The 17,600-nt window shown below is 35.3% G+C and overlaps 1 protein-coding gene across 3 annotated transcripts in view; it reads left to right on the plus strand.

Moving 5' to 3' along the window:
• The window catches only part of WDHD1 (WD repeat and HMG-box DNA binding protein 1), a 53,678-nt gene that overhangs the window by 15,206 nt on the left and 20,872 nt on the right, over positions 1 to 17,600 (plus strand). For 2 of the 3 annotated variants that reach the window (XM_005905050.2, XM_070377801.1), the window contains exons 7-13: positions 585 to 680; positions 4,064 to 4,156; positions 4,949 to 5,055; positions 5,304 to 5,445; positions 10,564 to 10,774; positions 15,881 to 16,065; positions 17,407 to 17,591. In XM_005905050.2, the coding sequence (XP_005905112.1) occupies positions 585 to 680; positions 4,064 to 4,156; positions 4,949 to 5,055; positions 5,304 to 5,445; positions 10,564 to 10,774; positions 15,881 to 16,065; positions 17,407 to 17,591 (1,019 nt within the window). The remainder of the gene's footprint in view (positions 1 to 584; positions 681 to 4,063; positions 4,157 to 4,948; positions 5,056 to 5,303; positions 5,446 to 10,563; positions 10,775 to 15,880; positions 16,066 to 17,406; positions 17,592 to 17,600) is intronic. The other variant, XM_070377802.1, reaches the window with a different exon arrangement.

A 17,600-nucleotide genomic window follows, 5' to 3' on the forward strand; every position in this document is an offset into this window, starting at 1 on the left:
ACAATTAATTCTTCCTGAGGCAATCAGAGGAGGCTTGGCATTTGTGGGGATGATGTGGCTGATGAGAAAAACATCCCCTACAGATACATTTCAGCTCATAGCCACAGTCCCTTCCCTCATGTTTGAACTATTTAAAAGAATTGATTTTGACAGCTTGACATTTTACAGTAGATCTCTCAAGTTTCTTTTCATAATTACTTTAAGATTTTAATGTACTGGGGGTTTTTGTTTGTGTTTATTCAGTGAGTATATTGTTTGCTTCTTCTACATAGGAAATACTCTTATTGAGTTAATTATTTAAGACTCGTGCGCTTTGTAATTCTGAAAAACTTAAAGGAACTTAGGTAAATCGAATACTGTATTATAATTAGGTTAAAGTGAATTAAGTTGCTTTTTTCTGAGTGATATATCAGTTTGAAGAAACCACTTATTAAATGTATTTGGTGCTGCTTATCTTTTGAGGAGAGTTTTCATAAAGGGAAACAAATTTTTATTTTGCATTTTATTTTGCATTTTTATTTATTTAAAATGATTATTTTTCAGTCAGAAGACTTAGATTTTCCTGTTTTTTTTTTTTTAATCAGACATGTCCTATTAGTTGGCCATTGCTACAAAAATGCAATGATGTGGTAAATGCAAAATCAATCTGCAGACTTGCTTGGCAGCCAAAAAGTGGGAAGGTGAGTGACTCTTATTTTTCAACCTTTGTTTTATTTATATGTTTTGGTCCTTGTTGTCTTTGAGTGTAAGAATAGTTTTTTTAATTGTAACTATTTCATTTATTCTATAAATTTTAGAGCTAAAAGCCAATTAATCATTATTAAAAAGTTTTAAGAAACATTTCAACTTTTGTCTTTTTTTCTATTTTTTTTCCCTTTATTTTTCTAAATGAAACTATGGAAACAGTCTTGTTATGTCAACTTTTACTACTAGTGTTTAACATTTTGGGGATACTTACTGATACAGTTAGACAATGGAAGGATATGAGACATTTGAAAGAAGAGAAGGAGAATGTATACAAGAAAATGCTTGTATCTCAAGAAAATCAACTGAGGGAAAAATATTACAGATATGAAAATTCAGTCAGGTAGTTGGAAGCAAAATTATGAAACCAGTAACAGTCCTGTATACAAACAGCAGCCATTTAGAAAATATGGTGGGAAAAGATAAAATAACTTGGAGTAAACTCCAAAAAATGTGTAAAAGCCAAATAAAGAGAAACATGCTACCCAGAAGAGTAAAAGAAAACTTTAGAAAAAAATTTATCCCATTCTTTTTTCTAAGTTACTTATTTATTGAGGAATAGTGATTTACAATGTTATGTTAGTATCAGATGTACAATAGTGATTCAGAATTTTTGTAGATTGTATTCCATTTAAAGTTACATAAAATATTGGCCGCATCCCCTGTGCAATATATCCTTTTAGCTTATTTATTTTATACAGTATAGTTTGTACTTCTCAATCTCTAGCCCCTCTTTTGCACTTCGCCTCTCTTCTCAGTGGTAACCACTAATTTGTTCTATTTATCTGTGAGTCTGTTTCTGTTTTATTTATTCATTTTATTTACTTATTTTATTTTTTAAATTCCAGATGTAAGTAATAACATACAGTATTTGCCTTTCTCTGACTTATTTCACTAAGCATAATACCTCCAGGTTTATCCATGTTGTTGCAAATGAAAATATTTAGAAAAGTACATTAAAAAATATATCCCATTATTTGAAATGAATTTTTGATATTATTATATCAGTTATTCGGAGAAGGCAATGGCACCCCACTCCAGTACTCTTGCCTGGAAAATCCCATGGACGGAGGAGCCTGGTAGACTGCAGTCCATGGGGTCGCTAAGAGTTGGACACGACTGAGTGACTTCACTTTCACTTTTCACTTTCATGCATTGGAGAAGGGAATGGCAACCCACTCCAGTGTTCTTGCCTGGAGAATCCCAGGGACAGGGGAGCCTGGTGGGCTGCCGTCTATGGAGTCGCACAGAGTCGGACACGACTGAAGTGACTTAGCAGCAGCAGCATATCAGTTATTACTTAAGTTATTTATAGTCTTGAAAACATTCAATATAAAATATCAGTAAGATGTTTAGGGGGACCAAAGAACTTATTCTAAAGCCATATGGAAAACTAAAAGTTTTGAAAAAGAAAAGTGGTGAAATCTAGTTAAATCAAATATATAATGTGCTATGGAAATCAAAAGTTTGCTGCTTACTTATGAGTAGATATCTATTAAACAGAGAGGTAGATCAAGCATATGTGGGAAGTTAGTATATTGTAAAGGTGAAGAAAAGGAGATTTAATAAAGGTACTGGCAAAAGGCATAAATATCAGGAGGTGAGAATTACTGAGAACCATCTTGAGGCCTTCCTATCACATGGTGAATCTCATTATATAAATATTTGCTGTATTTTTCAAATTATCTGTGTATGTGAAAATTTTGAGAAAAAATTTATAAGTTTGGTAATATAAAAAAAAATATTTCAGTGGCAAAGGACAAATGTAAACTGAGAGCTTGAAATAATATGATAGAATTCATTTCTTTGATAGTCAAAGAGTTCTTATAAATCAGTAAGATCCCAATAAAAAGATGAACAAGGACATTAGCAGACAGTGTATAGAAAAAGATACACAAATGGCTTTTACATATGAAAATACACATGCAGCCTTTCATACTAAGGACTTCCCTAGTAGGTCAGATGGTAAAGAATGTGTCTGCAACGCAGGAGACCTAGGTTTGATCCCTGGGTTAGAAGGTCTCCTGGAGAAGGGAATGGCGACCCACTCCAATTCTTGCCTAGAAAATTCTCAAGACAGAGGAGCCTGGTGGGCTACAGTCCATGGGGTTGCAAAGACTTGGACAGGATTGAGCAACTAACACTTGCTTTCATACTGAAAGAAATACAAATTGATCATCTGTTTTTCATTTGTCTGATTCTCAAACTTCAAAAGGTTGATATAAACTGTGTGGAAGAGTATATGGCAGTTTTTATTGGAATGCATGACCAATAGAACTAGTTCTAGGATATATTCTATAGATACATTTGCACATATGCACTATGTATCATGTACGGCAAAAATGTCTTATCATTATTTGTAGTAGCAAAAGATTGTAAACATCCTAAATGTTCTTTAATAGAGAACTAGTCAAATTGTGGTGTTTATTCCTGGGAGTGGGATACGCTGCAACTGTTAGAATGAGGTATATCTGTGTCTTCACAGGGAATAATCAATCTTTAGAAATACTAAAAACATCAGGCTATAGAGCTGTAGATACAGATAGTAGATAGAATGCTGTTTATTGTTTCTATTTGCATATATGTACATAGTGCATTCTTGTATAGACTGTGCTTAAGTTCTTTGCTTTTGGGAAGTAGAAATAGGATTTAGGGATTAGAGAGACTTACTTTTCAATGTATACCCTTTAGTGTCATGTAAACTTTGATGAGTACATTCAGCATTAAAGTGATAGTTGAAAAATCTGGTATGTATTTTTCTTTGCTTATGAAACAACAAAATTTTAAAAACAATACTTTTTTTGGTAAGTGTGAAAAGAATATGTCATTTTCTACTAATGTATTTCTTTGGAAGAATACGTAGGAAGATAAGTTTCCTTTTTCTAAGATACACAAAGTATTGTGGCTCTTTTCTTTCCTTCCAGCAAATGAGATGAATTAAAAAAATTTTTTTTGTTTGTTTGGCCACACATTGTGGCCTGTGAAACTAGGACCAAGGGTTAAACTTGAGCCCCTGCGGTGGGAGCACAGCGTCTCAACCACTGGACCACCAGGAAAGTCCAGGATGAAGTTCTAGATCCAAAGTGCTTATATACCTTAAGAAATGGTATTAAAAATACGAGTATTATAAGTGCTTTGTGTTTCAGTACCAGCAGTTGAGTGATCATCACCCATTCTTTGCTCATTAGGATTTTAAGTAACCTTCTGAGTTTGGTTATTTGCCAATTAAAATATAGCTTTGCTCTTATTTGGATGAATTTTCTGCTTTTTTTCCTCTTTAAACCTAACTTTTATTTAAATCATTTATCTTTCCTAATAGTTACTGGCAGTTCCTGTGGAAAAATCTGTTAAGCTATATAAAAGAGAAACTTGGAGTAACCAGTTTGATCTTTCAGATGATTTGATTTCTCAGGTAGGTTTTGTAAGTGATAACTTTCAAGAGGCTAACGGGAATATTTACTGCATACTTTGCGTTAATACAATTACAGTTAAATATTGTTGGACATGGAGAAGAACTCCATCTTCTGCCCCTCAGCCTTTCTACATTTAGCCAATAATTGGACAGTAGATAAGTCTTTGTTAGGTCCTATTTGACCATTCTCCTTTGTGAAACTTGATAAGAAAATCTTTTAATTTGTAAGAAGTCAAATGCCTAGCATAGTATTAGAATAGGTAACTCTCACATTATTAGTAGTAAGCATTTATTGTTAAGTGAACTTCACTGAGACTTGTTTATTAGACCCTGGAATTTTAGAACAGGAAAGGTTGTTGGTCTGTGTGTGTGTCTCTCTCTCACCCCCTTTTCTCTCATTCTACCCATTTTGCAGTTAGGAAACAGAGGCCCAGTAGGTCAGCAATTATGCTTCTGTGACTCACTTCACTTCCTAGTTCTTCATCTTGATGACTGCTAAGAGGATAACTTGTGTTCTCTTTCCAGGATAAAAGCATTTCTTAGACTCTATTTTTAAAAGTGTGCTAGTGTAATTTTCTGATGATAAACAAACTAGTAGCCGCTATTCCTTTGTTAAATATTACTGGAAAAGAACATTAAAAAATAAGTAAACTTTGTCTTGCCATTTGTGTATCAGATTTAAATAAAAATTGGATATAATAAGGATTATAAAATTTTGAATTTGGTAATAAAATGAGTTTTTTTGTTTCAAATTATATAAAATAGTTATTTATTATTGTTTTTCTTTACTAGACACTGAATATAGTAACCTGGTCTCCTTGTGGACAGTATTTAGCTGCAGGGAGTATTAATGGTTTAATTATAATTTGGAATGTGGAAACCAAAAATTGCATTGAAAGGTATGATTCAGTAAATCTTTTGTCTCTTTTTTGCTTATTTCTATTAGATTTTTGTTTTATTATTAAACATTTCAAATTTGTGTTTATTAGATTGTTAAAATGCACACTAATAGATACGTTTATCAAAACTTTGCTAAATAAAATTTATCTACAGAAATGGATAGCTTATAATTTTATCTTATTTTTTATTTTTTGATAGCTTATAATTTTCTTGACAAGGTTTTAAGAGCTTACATTTTAATTTTTAGGGTGAAACATGAGAAAGGTTATGCAATTTGTGGCCTGTCATGGCATCCTACTTGTGGTCAAATAGCTTATACTGATGCAGAAGGAAATCTGGGACTCCTGGAGAATGTTTGTGACCCCAGTGGGAAGATGTCAAACAGTAAGGTAATAAGTAATAGGGTCGAACAGTTTCTTCAGTCTTTCTGTGGTCGTATGAGTTTGGGAAACACTGCAAACCAGGTTACTTTCTTTGAAAATTATAATTTATGTTTTTAGATGTTCAGTAATGCTCTATCACAGAACTGTTTAAACTTGTTTTATCCTCATGTTTCACAAACACATTTTCCTAAGGAACTTTTTTCCCCTCCATATAATGTCCATTAATATTCCATGGCTCTCCAAGAAATGCCTTTGTGAAATACTGCTTTAGTATTCTTGTGTTCTAGGAATTTTTAGTTAAATGTTTTATAGATGAAAATTAGAGTTAATAGCTGTAATTTAGTTTAACCTAAAGTTTTTCTGTCCTGAATTAGAGTTATCTCAGAGCTTGTTTTATGTATGCTCAAATACCTGATACCTGAAAGCCCCACTAAAACTACTGAATTTTATTTTTTTATGTTTATTTATTTATTTTGGGCTATGCTGGGTCATTTGTGCTTTCTCTAGTTGCAGCGAGTGGGGGCTACTCTCCAGCTGTGGTACATAGATTTCTCATTGTGGTGGCTTCTGCTGCGGAGCACAGGCTCTAGATGCACAGGCTCAGTAGTTACGGATTTCTGGCCTTATTGCCCCATGGCATGTGGGATTTTCCCAGAACAGGAATTGAACCCAATGCACAGTGAAACCCAACCCAACCCAATTGAACCCAATCAAACCCAGTCCAATTCTTAACCGATGGACCACCAGGGAAATCCCAACAATTTTTTTAAGTGCATGATCTCATAAAGAAGATAGTTGAAATGATGATAGTTAAAAAGTAAAAAATCTGGAAGTTGAAAAATAGGACAATTAGAAACTAGATTGAACTTCTCAAAAAGCTGAGTCCTAAAACTGCTGCAATGGGGATCAGCTGAAGTGCAATTTAGTTTGCTTGGCTTAATCCCCAAAATTCAGAATTTGGTAGCCCTAGGTACAGTCAGCAAAAATAAGACCAGGAGCTGACTGTGGCTCAAATCATGAACTCCTTATTGCCAAATTCAGACTTAAATTGAAGAAAGTAGGGAAAACCACTAGACCATACAGGTATGACCTAAATCAAATCCCTTATGATTATACAGTGGAAGTGAGAAATAGATTTAAGGGCCTAGATCTGATAGATAGAGTGCTTGATGAACTATGGAATGAGGTTCCTGACATTGTACAGGAGACAGGGATCAAGACCATCCCCGTGGGAAAGAAATGCAAAAAAGCAAAATGGCTGTCTGGGGAGGCCTTACAAATAGCTTTGAAAAGAAGAGAAGCGAAAAGCAAAGGAGAAAAGGAAAGATATAAGCATTTGAATGCAGAGTTCCAAAGAATAACAAGAAGAGATAAGAAAGCCTTCCTCAGCGATCAATGCAAAGAAATAGAGGAAAACAACAGAATGGGAAAGACGAGAGACCTCCTCAAGACAATTAGAGATACCAAGGGAACATTTCATGCAAAGATGGGCTTGATTAAGGACAGAAATGGTATGGACCTAACAGAAGCAGAAGATATTAAGAAGAGGTGGCAAGAATACACAGAAGAACTGTACAAAAAAGATCTTCATGACCCAGATAATCACGATGGTGTGATCACTGACCTAGAGCCAGACATCCTGGAATGTGAAGTCAAGTGGACCTTAGAAAGCATCACTAGGAACAAAGCTAGTGGAGGTGATGGAATTCCAGTTGAGCTCTTTCAAATCCTGAAAGATGATGCTGTGAAAGTGCTGCCCTCAATATGCCAGCACATTTGGAAAACTCAGCAGTGGTCACAGGACTGGAAAAGGTTAGTTTTCATTCCAATCCCAAAGAAAGGCAATGCCAAAGAATGCTCAAACTACCACACAATTGCACTCATCTCACATGCTAGTAAAGTAATACTCAAAATTCTCCAAGCCAGGCTTCTGCATTATGTGAACCGTTAACTTCCTGATGTTCAAACTGGTTTTAGAAAAGGCAGAGGAACCAGAGATCAAATTGCCAACATCCGCTGGATCATGGAAAAAGCAAGAGAGTTCCAGAAAAGCACCTATTGCTGCTTTATTGATATGCCAAAGCCTTTGACTGTGGGGATCACAATAAACTGTGGAAAATTCTGAAAGAGATGGGAATACCAGACCACCAGATCTGCCTCTTGAGAAATCTGTATGCAGGTCAGGAAGCAACAGTTAGAACTGGACATGGAACAACAGACTGGTTCCAAATAGGAAAAGGAGTACGTCAAGGCTGTATATTGTCACCCTGCTCATTTAACTTCGATGCAGAATACATCATGAGAAACGCTGGACTGGAAGAAACACAAGCTGGAATCAAGATTGCTGGGACAAATATCAATAACCTTAGATATGCAGATGACACCACCCTTATGGCAGAAAGTGAAGAGGAACTAAAAAGCCTCTTGATGAAAGTGAAAGTGGAGAATGAAAAAGTTGGCTTAAAGCTCAACATTCAGAAAACGAAGATCATGGCATCCAGTCCCATCACTTCATGGGAAATAGATGGGGAAACAGTGGAAACAGTGTCAGACTTTATTATTCTGGGCTCCAAAATCACTGCAGATGGTGACTGCAGCCATGAAATTAAAAGACGCTTACTCCTTGGAAGGAAAGTTATGACCAACCTAGATAGCATATTGAAAAGCAGAGACATTACTTTGCCAACAAAGGTCCATCTAGTCAAGGCTATGGTTTTTCCTATGGTCATATATGGATGTGAGAGTTGGACTGTGAAGAAGGCTGAGCACCAAAGAATTGATGCTTTTGAACTGTGGTGTTGGAGAAGACTCTTGAGAGTCCCTTGGACTGCAAGGAGGTCCAACCAGTCCATTCTGAAGGAGATCAGCTCTGGGATTTGTTTAGAAGGAATGATGCTAAAGCTGAAACTCCAGTACTTTGGCCACCTCATGCAAAGAGTTGACTCATTGGAAAAGACTCTGATGCTGGGAGGGATTGGGGGCAGGAGGAGAAGGGGACGACAGAGGATGAAATGGCTGGATGGCATCACTGACTCAATGGACGTGAGTCTCAGTGAACTCCGGGAGTTGGTGATGGACAGGGAGGCCTGGCGTGCTGCGATTCATGGGGTCGCAAAGAGTCGGACACGACTGAGAGACTGAACTGAGGTACATAAAAGTGGAGCCGAAAACAGGAGGATTCATTTAGTAAGCAAATAGATCCCTCCAGTCTCAGCAGCAGTGAGCACAGCTGGGTAATTGTCCTCCTTCAACCAGTGTACATTCTGGCAAAAAGCTGGAGACTCGTTCTCCGAGTAAGGTTACACTGGGTACCACTGAGTGGTGTTGGGTGAAAGGGAAAAACTGTTCTGAAAAATAATACATGAAAGTGTATATACTTGAACATTCAAATTTCCAGCTCACTTTTCATACTTGGCTCCCAGAGCATTGTCAGCCAGTCTTACACTTTTCAAGCAGGAGATTGGAAGATCTTTGGGGGAATCTCTGTAGGGAAAAAGACCAAAACAGAGAGAAGAATTTTATTTTCTGACGTATAGTTGACATACAATATTATGTAAGTTACAGGTATATAACATACTGATTCCCAATTTTTAAAGGATGTACTCCATTTATAGTTATTATAAAATACTGGCTATGTTTCGTGCTGTACAGCATATCCTTGTAGCTTATTTTTTCCTGAATAGCTTTATTGAAGTACAGTTGATACAAAGTAAACTGCACATACTTGAAATGTATAATTAGGTAAATTTTGAAACCATAACTATAATCAAGATAGTGAACAAACTCATCATCTGTTTTTATATTAAACCTGTAACACTGACTATATGTATGTATAACATTGATAAAAACAAAAAGTAAATTGAGAAATAATTTTTAGTTCAACAAGGTCCTATTGTGTAGCACAGGCAACCTATGATAAACCATAATGGAAAAGAATATGAAAAAGAATACACATATGTATAACTGAATCAGCTGAAGTTAACACTGTAAATCAACTGTTCTTCAATAAAATTTTAAAGAATTAAAAAAAAATTTAGTTTGTCACCTCTTATAAAACCTTAACTCTTCTATTTAGACTTGCCTTCTCTCTCCTTTTTGCTTTTGTTCCTCACAGCACATATTTCTGTTACAACATCTCTAGCACTGAGTGGCCCTCTCCACAAGGAAAAGATTAAAATCCTCATTTTTGATAACAAAGCTAAAAGCAAATTTATTACCAACTTGAGTATGTAAACATTTAGGACTATGGATAAAATAGTTAAATATCTTCTTTTAGCATTTAGTTATTTAATTATTCAGTCATATGAACTCAGAAATATTTTTCCTGTTCTCTCATTTTTTAAATATCAACTTTCTAGAACACATTTATATGCATTTCCACCTAACAGATTTGTGATACAGTCCCTTTTAAATCCATTAATGGTGTTCTTACTAGACATTTATTCCAAGCTGTAAGTTTTTCCTTTGACTTAACATTGTATGGTTTTTATTCATTCTGTATTAATAACTGTGATCTTTACAGCATAACTGCTTACTGCTCACTTTTTAAAGTGATTTCAAAAATTTTTACAGTGACATTCAGTACTTGCAATATATTCATATTCCTAGGAATCAATGATTAATGTTGAATTTAATTGCCACTTTTGTTTTTCTGTTGGTTCTGTTTACTTCTGTAAGCATCAAAAAATTTCCAAAAATATCCCCAGAACAAGCTTTAACTGAGATCATTTAAACATCTTACCTAGGCAGTATCTTGTTCAAAAAGAAAATAAAGAGAGAATATCTTATAGTGAGAGACTTTGCAAGGACTCATAGGTGACTTCTTTTCTGGATAATGATTGTGAAGAATAAAATCTTGCTTTATATTTGGATATACACATGTATTCTTTATGTGTCTGTCTTATACTGCCACCTTATCTATAGACTGTAAGGCATTTAAAGTAAGGACTAGGTCTTTCATAATGTAAATAGCAGTCCTAATAAATATATTTGTCAATTATTTTTACCACGGCATTTGCTTACTCAGTAGAGTTTATAGGTACATGTTAAAAGGTTGCCTTTTGAGTAATTGTGTTTATCTAAATAGTTCACTAATACTTTCTTATTTGTATTAATTTGTTCAAGGTGTCTAGCAGAGTAGAAAAGGATTATAATGATCTTTTTGATGGAGATGATACAAGTAATGTTGGTGACTGTCTAAATGACAATGCAGTCAAAACTCACTCTTTTTCAAAGGGGATTGTAAATGATGAGGAAGATGATGATGACCTTATGCTGGCTTCAGGTCGTCCTAGACAGCGAAGTCACATCCTCGAAGATGATGAAAACTCAGTTGGTATGAGTTGACTTTGTGAATGTGATAATCCATCCTGTTGATCAATATTTTCCATTTTTTATTAAAACTATTATTCAAAGTCAGTATTGAGCTGGTAAGTAAAGAGTACATCAAAGGCTGTGTATTGTCACCCTGTTTATTTAATTTATATGCAGAGTGCATCATGAGAAATGCTGGACTGGATGAAGCACAAACGAATCAAGATTGCCATGAGAAATACCAATAACTTCAGATATGCAGATGACACCACCCTTATGGCAGAAAGCAAAGAAGAACTAAAGAGCCTCTTGATGAAAGTGAAAGAGGAGAGGGAAAAAGCTTGCTTAAAACTCAGCATTCAGAAAACTAAGATCATGGCATCTAGTCCCATCACTTCATGGCAAATAGATGGGGAAACAATGGAAACAGTGAGAGACTTTTTTTCGGGGGGTTCCAAAATCACTGCAGATGATGACTGCAGCCATGAAATTAAAAGACGCTTGCTCCTTGGAAGAAAAGCTGTGACCAACCTACACAGTATATTAAAAAGCAGAGACATTACTTTGCCGACAAAGGTCTGTCTAGTCAAAGCTATGGTTTTTCCAGTGGTCATGTATGGATGTGAGAGTTGGACTATAAAGAAAGCTGAGTGCCGAAGAATTGATGCTTTTGAACTGTGGTGTTCAAGAAGACTCTTGAGAGTCCCTTAGACTGCAGGGAGATCCAACCAGTCCATCCTAAAGGAAATGAGTCCTGAATATTCATTGGAAGGACTGATGCTGAAGCTGAAGCTCCAATACTTCAGCCACCTGATGTGAAGAACTGACTCATTTCAAAGGACCCTGATGCTGGAAAAGATTGAAGGCAGGAGAAGGGGACGACAGAGGATGAGATGGTTAGATGGCATTGCCGACTCAATGGACATGAGTTTGAATAAATTGCAGGAGTTGGTGATGGACAGGGAGGGGGTCTGGTGTGCTGCAGTACATGGGGTCACAAAGAGTTGGATATGACTGAGCAACTGAACTGAACTGATGATTGAGTTGGTAAAGTGTTGCCATGCTATTAAATACATATGTTGAAAAACATTTCATCCTAAAAAAAACAATGATCTAAAGCTTCTGCTTTAGCAATCTAGAAAAAGAGGAAATTAAATCCCAAGCAAGCAGAAGAAAGGAAATAATAACAGGCTACAACATGGATAAACCTTGAAAACATTATACTAAGTGAAAGAAGCCAGTCACAAAGCTATAAATTACATCATTCCATTCATGTACAATGTTCAGAACAGAGAAATCTGTGGAGACTAAATTAGTGGTTGCATAAGGATGAATAGAGAAGTAGAGAGTCATAGCTAAGAGGTACAGGGTTTCATTTTGAGGTGAGGAAAATGCTTTAAAATTGTGCTGATGGTTGCACATTTCTATGAATATACCAAAAACCATGAAATTGTACACTTTAAATGGGTCAATTATATGGCATGTCAGTTATATCTCAATAAAGCTGTTAAATTTTTTTTTGAAGAGTAGAAGTCAATGAAATTGACGACCTAAAGGTATTTGTTGTTGTTCAACCACTAAGTTGTGCCCAACTCTTTGTGACCTCATGGACTGCAGCATGCCAGGCTTCCTTGTCCTTCACTATCTCCTGGAGTTTGCTCAAATTCATGTCCATTGAGTCGATGATGCCATCCAACCATCTCATCCTCTGTCGCCCTCTTCTCCTCCTGCCCTCCATCTTTCCCAGCATCATCATCTTTTCCAGTGAGTTGGCTGTTCACATCAGGTGGTCAAGGTATTTAGAGCTTCAGCTTCAGCAGTAGTCTTTCCAATAAATATTCAGTGTTGACTCCCTTTAGGATTATCCGGTTTGGTTTCCTTGCTATCCAAGGGACTGTCATGAGTCTTCTCCAGCACCAAAAATTCGAAAGCATCAATTCTTCGACACTCAGCTTTCTTTATGGTCCAACTCACACATCTGTATGTGACTACTGGAAAAACCATAGCTTTGACTATACACACCTTTGTCAGCAAAGTAATGTCTCTTTTTTTAATATGCTGTCTAGGTTGGTCATAGCTTTTCTTCCAAGAAGCGAGCCTCTTTTCATTTTGTGGCTGTAGTCACTGTCCGTAGTGATTTTGGGGCCCAAGAAAATAAAATCTATCACTGTTACTCCACTTTTTGCCCTTCTAGTAGCCATGAAGTGATGGAACCAGATGCCATGATCTTAGTTTTTTGAATGTTGAGATTTAAGCCAGTTTTTTCATTCTCCTCAGGAGGCTCTTTAGTTCCACTTCACTTGCTGCCTTAAGGGTGGTATCATCTGTATATCTGATGTTACTGATATTTCTCCCAGCCATCTTGATTCCAGCTTGTGCTTCTTCCAGTCCAGCGTTTTGCATGATGTACATAAATAAGCAGAGTAACAAAATACAGCCTCGACATACTCCTTTCCCAATTTGGAACCAGTCCATTGTTCGTGTCTGGTTCTAACTGTTGCTTCTTGACCCACATATAGGTTTCTCAGGAGAGAGTTAAGGTGGTCTGGTACTCCCATCTCTTAAGAATTTTCCATAGTTAGTTGTGATCCGCACAGTCAAAGGGTTTAGCATACTCAATGAAGCAGAAGTAGATTTTTTGGAATTCTCTTGCTTTTTGTATGATCCAGCAGATGTTGGCAATTTGATCTCTGGTTCCTCTGACTTTTCCAAATCCAGTTTGTACATCTGCAAGTTCTCAGTTCATGTACTGTTCAAGCCTAGCTTGAAGGATTTTGAGCATTACTGTGCTAGCATTAAACCAAAAGCTAATTCTTTGAAAAGGTCAATAAAACTGATACATCCCTATCCTGAGTGATCAAGAAATAAAGACGCAAATGATTGATGTAAGTAGTGAAGGTGTATCATCATTGTGTATCCCATAGACCTTCACTATCCAATATGATGGCCACTAGCCCCTTGTGGCTACTGAGCACTGAAAATGTGGCTAGTTCAAATTGAGATGTGTTGTGATTATTAAATGTGACAAGATTTTGAAGACAGTACAAAAAAGAGAATGTAAAATATCTGGCCATTTTTTACATTGAGTACCTGTTGAAATTATATTTTAAATACAGTATGTTATTAAAATTAATTACACCTGTGTCTTTTACTATTTAAAATATGGCTGTTAGAAAATCTTAAATTACATTTATAACTCACATTATATTTCTCTAAGATAGTACTGCTATTAACAAATGTTTAATAACTGAACATTATGAACAACTTTGTGCTTATAAATTCAACATCTTAGATGAAATGGACAGGTTCTTTTTTTTATTATTTGCCTGTTTTTGTGTATGCTGAGTCTTTGTTGCTGAGAGGGCTTTTCTTTAGTTGTGGTGGGGGCTTCTCCTCAGAGTGGCTTCTCTTGTTGTGGAGCATGGGCTCTAGGGCATGCAGGTTTCAGTAGTTGAGGCATGTGGGCTCAGTAGCTGCAGTTCCTGGGCTCTAGAGCTCAGGCTCAATGGTTGTGGTGCATAGGCTTAGTTGCCCGGCAGCATATGGGATCTTGCCAGATCAGGGATTGAACCTGTTTCTCCTGCCTCGGCAAGCAAAGTCTTTACCACTGAGCCACCAGGGAAGCCGGAAATGGACAAATTCTTTGACAGGCACAAACTACCAAGCTAACTCAAGAAATAGGTGACCTGAATAGTTTGGTATCTGTTTAAGATATTGAGATTATAATTAAGAGCCTTTAAATAAATGATTATTACAACTTACATGCTAAAATTAACACATTTGAACATTACCAAGTAAAATGCCAATGTTCATGGTAAATTGTGCTACATTTAAAGCATGTAGGATTTATAGTATAGCACTCCTCAGATGTTTGGTCTCAGGAACTCATTACATTCTTAAACTTTTTGAGGATCCCAAAGAAAATTGTTTGCCGAGTTATGTTTTTTGTTGTTTACTGAGAAATTTTTAAAATATTCACTTTAACAACAAACTCATTATATGTAAACATAGTACTTTTTATGAAAATAAAATAGTTAGAAAAGTGGTGTTACTTTACCCTTTTGCAAATCTTAGCGTAGAAGACAGCTAGCTGAATTCCCTCACATGCTTCAAGACTCAGTCTACTGCCATACATTAGTTTTGTTTGAAGTATGTGAAGAAAATTTAGCCTCACACAATATATTGTTTGAAAAGGGAGAAGTATTTTTAATAGTCTGTTGAAATATTCCTCTTTGATGCTTTACCAAAACGCAGCAAGTGATAGTTTCTTAAAAGATTTCTTGCAATGCGGAATCTGAAAATTTGCTGGTAAACTTTCCAACTCTCTTACTATGTTAAAATCCATTGGTCTAACTTGAGCTTTGAATGGATCTTTTACCGCGTTTGATTCTGTCACAGATGCATTGGTAATTTGGAAAATGCTGGTTTATTGAGCTTTGCAGACCTTCTTGATACTGGCATGTTATCTAGAATATTTGTTAGTACCATCACCAATCTCGTCAGAAGTTTTTAAATATTACAGAGCGGTCAAGTTCATGGTGGCAGATACAGGTTTTTCATTATTCTGATTTTCACTTGAAAGCTCAAATTTTATCATTAACCACAAATTCTGTCAGTTATTTTTTTAAATGACCACTTCATTTTTAAGAAGATGTTTACCACATTCCTGAGTTTGTATAACTGTAGTTTATCTGGCATTTTTTTAGGTAAAAATGCTGTTACATGAAAAATTAGTTCAGCTTACAGCTCAACAAATGCTTTTATTTTTTTTGAGATAGTCATCCCAATTCTGTATACACATTTCCCATTTTAACCCAGAGAACATTTTTTAAAAGTGTATGCAAAACTCAAAATTTAATAAAATTAATATTTTTACTATTTTTACTACAGTTGGTTAACAATACATTGACTACTAATACAGATTGGTGCCACTGACTTATTTCATGCTAAGGTACCAACAGTTTAACCCTCTGACGTTTGAACTATACCACAGGTACTAACACAGTGAAAGAGGCAAATAGCATGTTAGTATTATTAAATATGATTGGACATGGTTAGTAGGTTTCATAATACTTTTCCAAGATAGCTGGTATTTATGATTCTCTCATTATAATCCTTTGTTTTCTAGATGTTACAATGCTAAAAATTGGTTCTAGTCTTTTCAAAGAAGAGGAAGATGATCAGGGAGGCAGCATTCACAATCTACCAGTTGTAACATCCCAGAGGCCATTTTATGATGGTCCTATGCCAACTCCCCGGCAAAAGCCATTCCAATCAGGTTCTACACCCTTGCATCTCACTCACAGATTCATGGTAAGCCGCGGGTCTACATGTAACTTTAAAGTAGTTTTATCTCACTTTAACATTTTATCTTATTATAGTTAATTTTGTTTGGTAAAAAATATTTTTTAAAAACCTTCATTAACCTGGAGCACTTTGGTTGCTTATAGTTTTGTGGTTGATTTATTTTATGGTTAACTAACAGTTTTAATCTTATTTCAACCTAATTTTTGATAATTGGGTTAAATAAAATTCTGCTTCACAAAATGACATATAATGAACATAAGTAAATGTGACTGTATATCTTGCAGTTTCTCTTGACTATGCTTCCAACTTTTATTTCTCATGTTAGTTTTATATAGAAGATTGTACGGATTCTAAAAGACTAGTTAGAAGGCGTTTTTTGGGAAGTATAATATAGTATCAGAAGGTGATAAGTACTATTAAAAAATTGTCTGCCCCTTTAACCCATGCTATGGGAATTTTTGCTCCACAAGTGTAGAGATTTTTCTGTTTATTGATAGCACTTAGAACAAGGTAAAAAAAAAAAAAAAAAAACAAGGTATGGCACAGTAGGCATTTAATATATATTTATAGATAAACAACTACATTAACTTTTTGTCTTTAAGAGCTAAAAAAGTTTAATATGTTTATTTGTTGACTGCTTGAGTTTTTCCACTGAGGACTTGAACAGTTGTCCTTTTTGAATGGTATGGTCCTGGCATAAATTTATAGATAAATATTAAAGGTGGTGTTTTATTTAAAAAGAAAAACTTTTTATTGTCTCATCAGTAGTCATCATCAGGTGGTAGATCTTAATTTTTCTAATATTGTCAGGTACTTTATTTAGTAGTTATATTTGTGGTAGAATAAAGGAAACACTAGGGCTTAGGGGGAGCCAGTAGTGTACATGAGTGGAATACAGGTTTTCAAATGGTATCAATTTATGCTGCCTTATAATATATATATTTATGCCATGACTATAAACCAGTTGCTTGGGCCAAAAAAGTATGCAGTCATTTATATCCATATTTGTAAATAAACTTTAGAAACATTTCCTTTGAGGAATTTAATGGTTCAACTGTTCAAAGGCCAATTGTAAAATATTTTTTATGAAAGTAATATACTTTAAAAATATTAAGTAAAATACCACATTTACTAATAAATAAGTGTGTATGTACCTTTTCATGAGGAAAAGAATAATTAGTAATTGTTGCTCTGATGCTCAAGTATCTACTGTTACCTGAAAGTGGTTGCTTCCATAACTTAATCCCTTATACAGACTACATTATTTGTTAATTTGTAGTATTTTAGCCTGCTGATTCTAAGAACTTTAATCTTTCTCACTTGTATTTAACCTTAACATGTTTGTAGGTGTGGAACTCTATTGGAATTATTCGCTGCTATAATGATGAGCAAGACAATGCCATAGATGTGGAATTCCATGATACTTCTATACACCATGCAACACACTTATTAAACACTTTTAATTACACAGTAGCAGATCTTTCCCATGAAGCTGTTTTGTTGGCATGTGAAAGCACTGATGAACTAGCAAGGTAAATTCA

Source organism: Bos mutus, chromosome 10 (assembly GCF_027580195.1).
Source record: "Bos mutus isolate GX-2022 chromosome 10, NWIPB_WYAK_1.1, whole genome shotgun sequence".
NCBI classification, from domain to species: Eukaryota; Metazoa; Chordata; class Mammalia; order Artiodactyla; family Bovidae; genus Bos; species Bos mutus.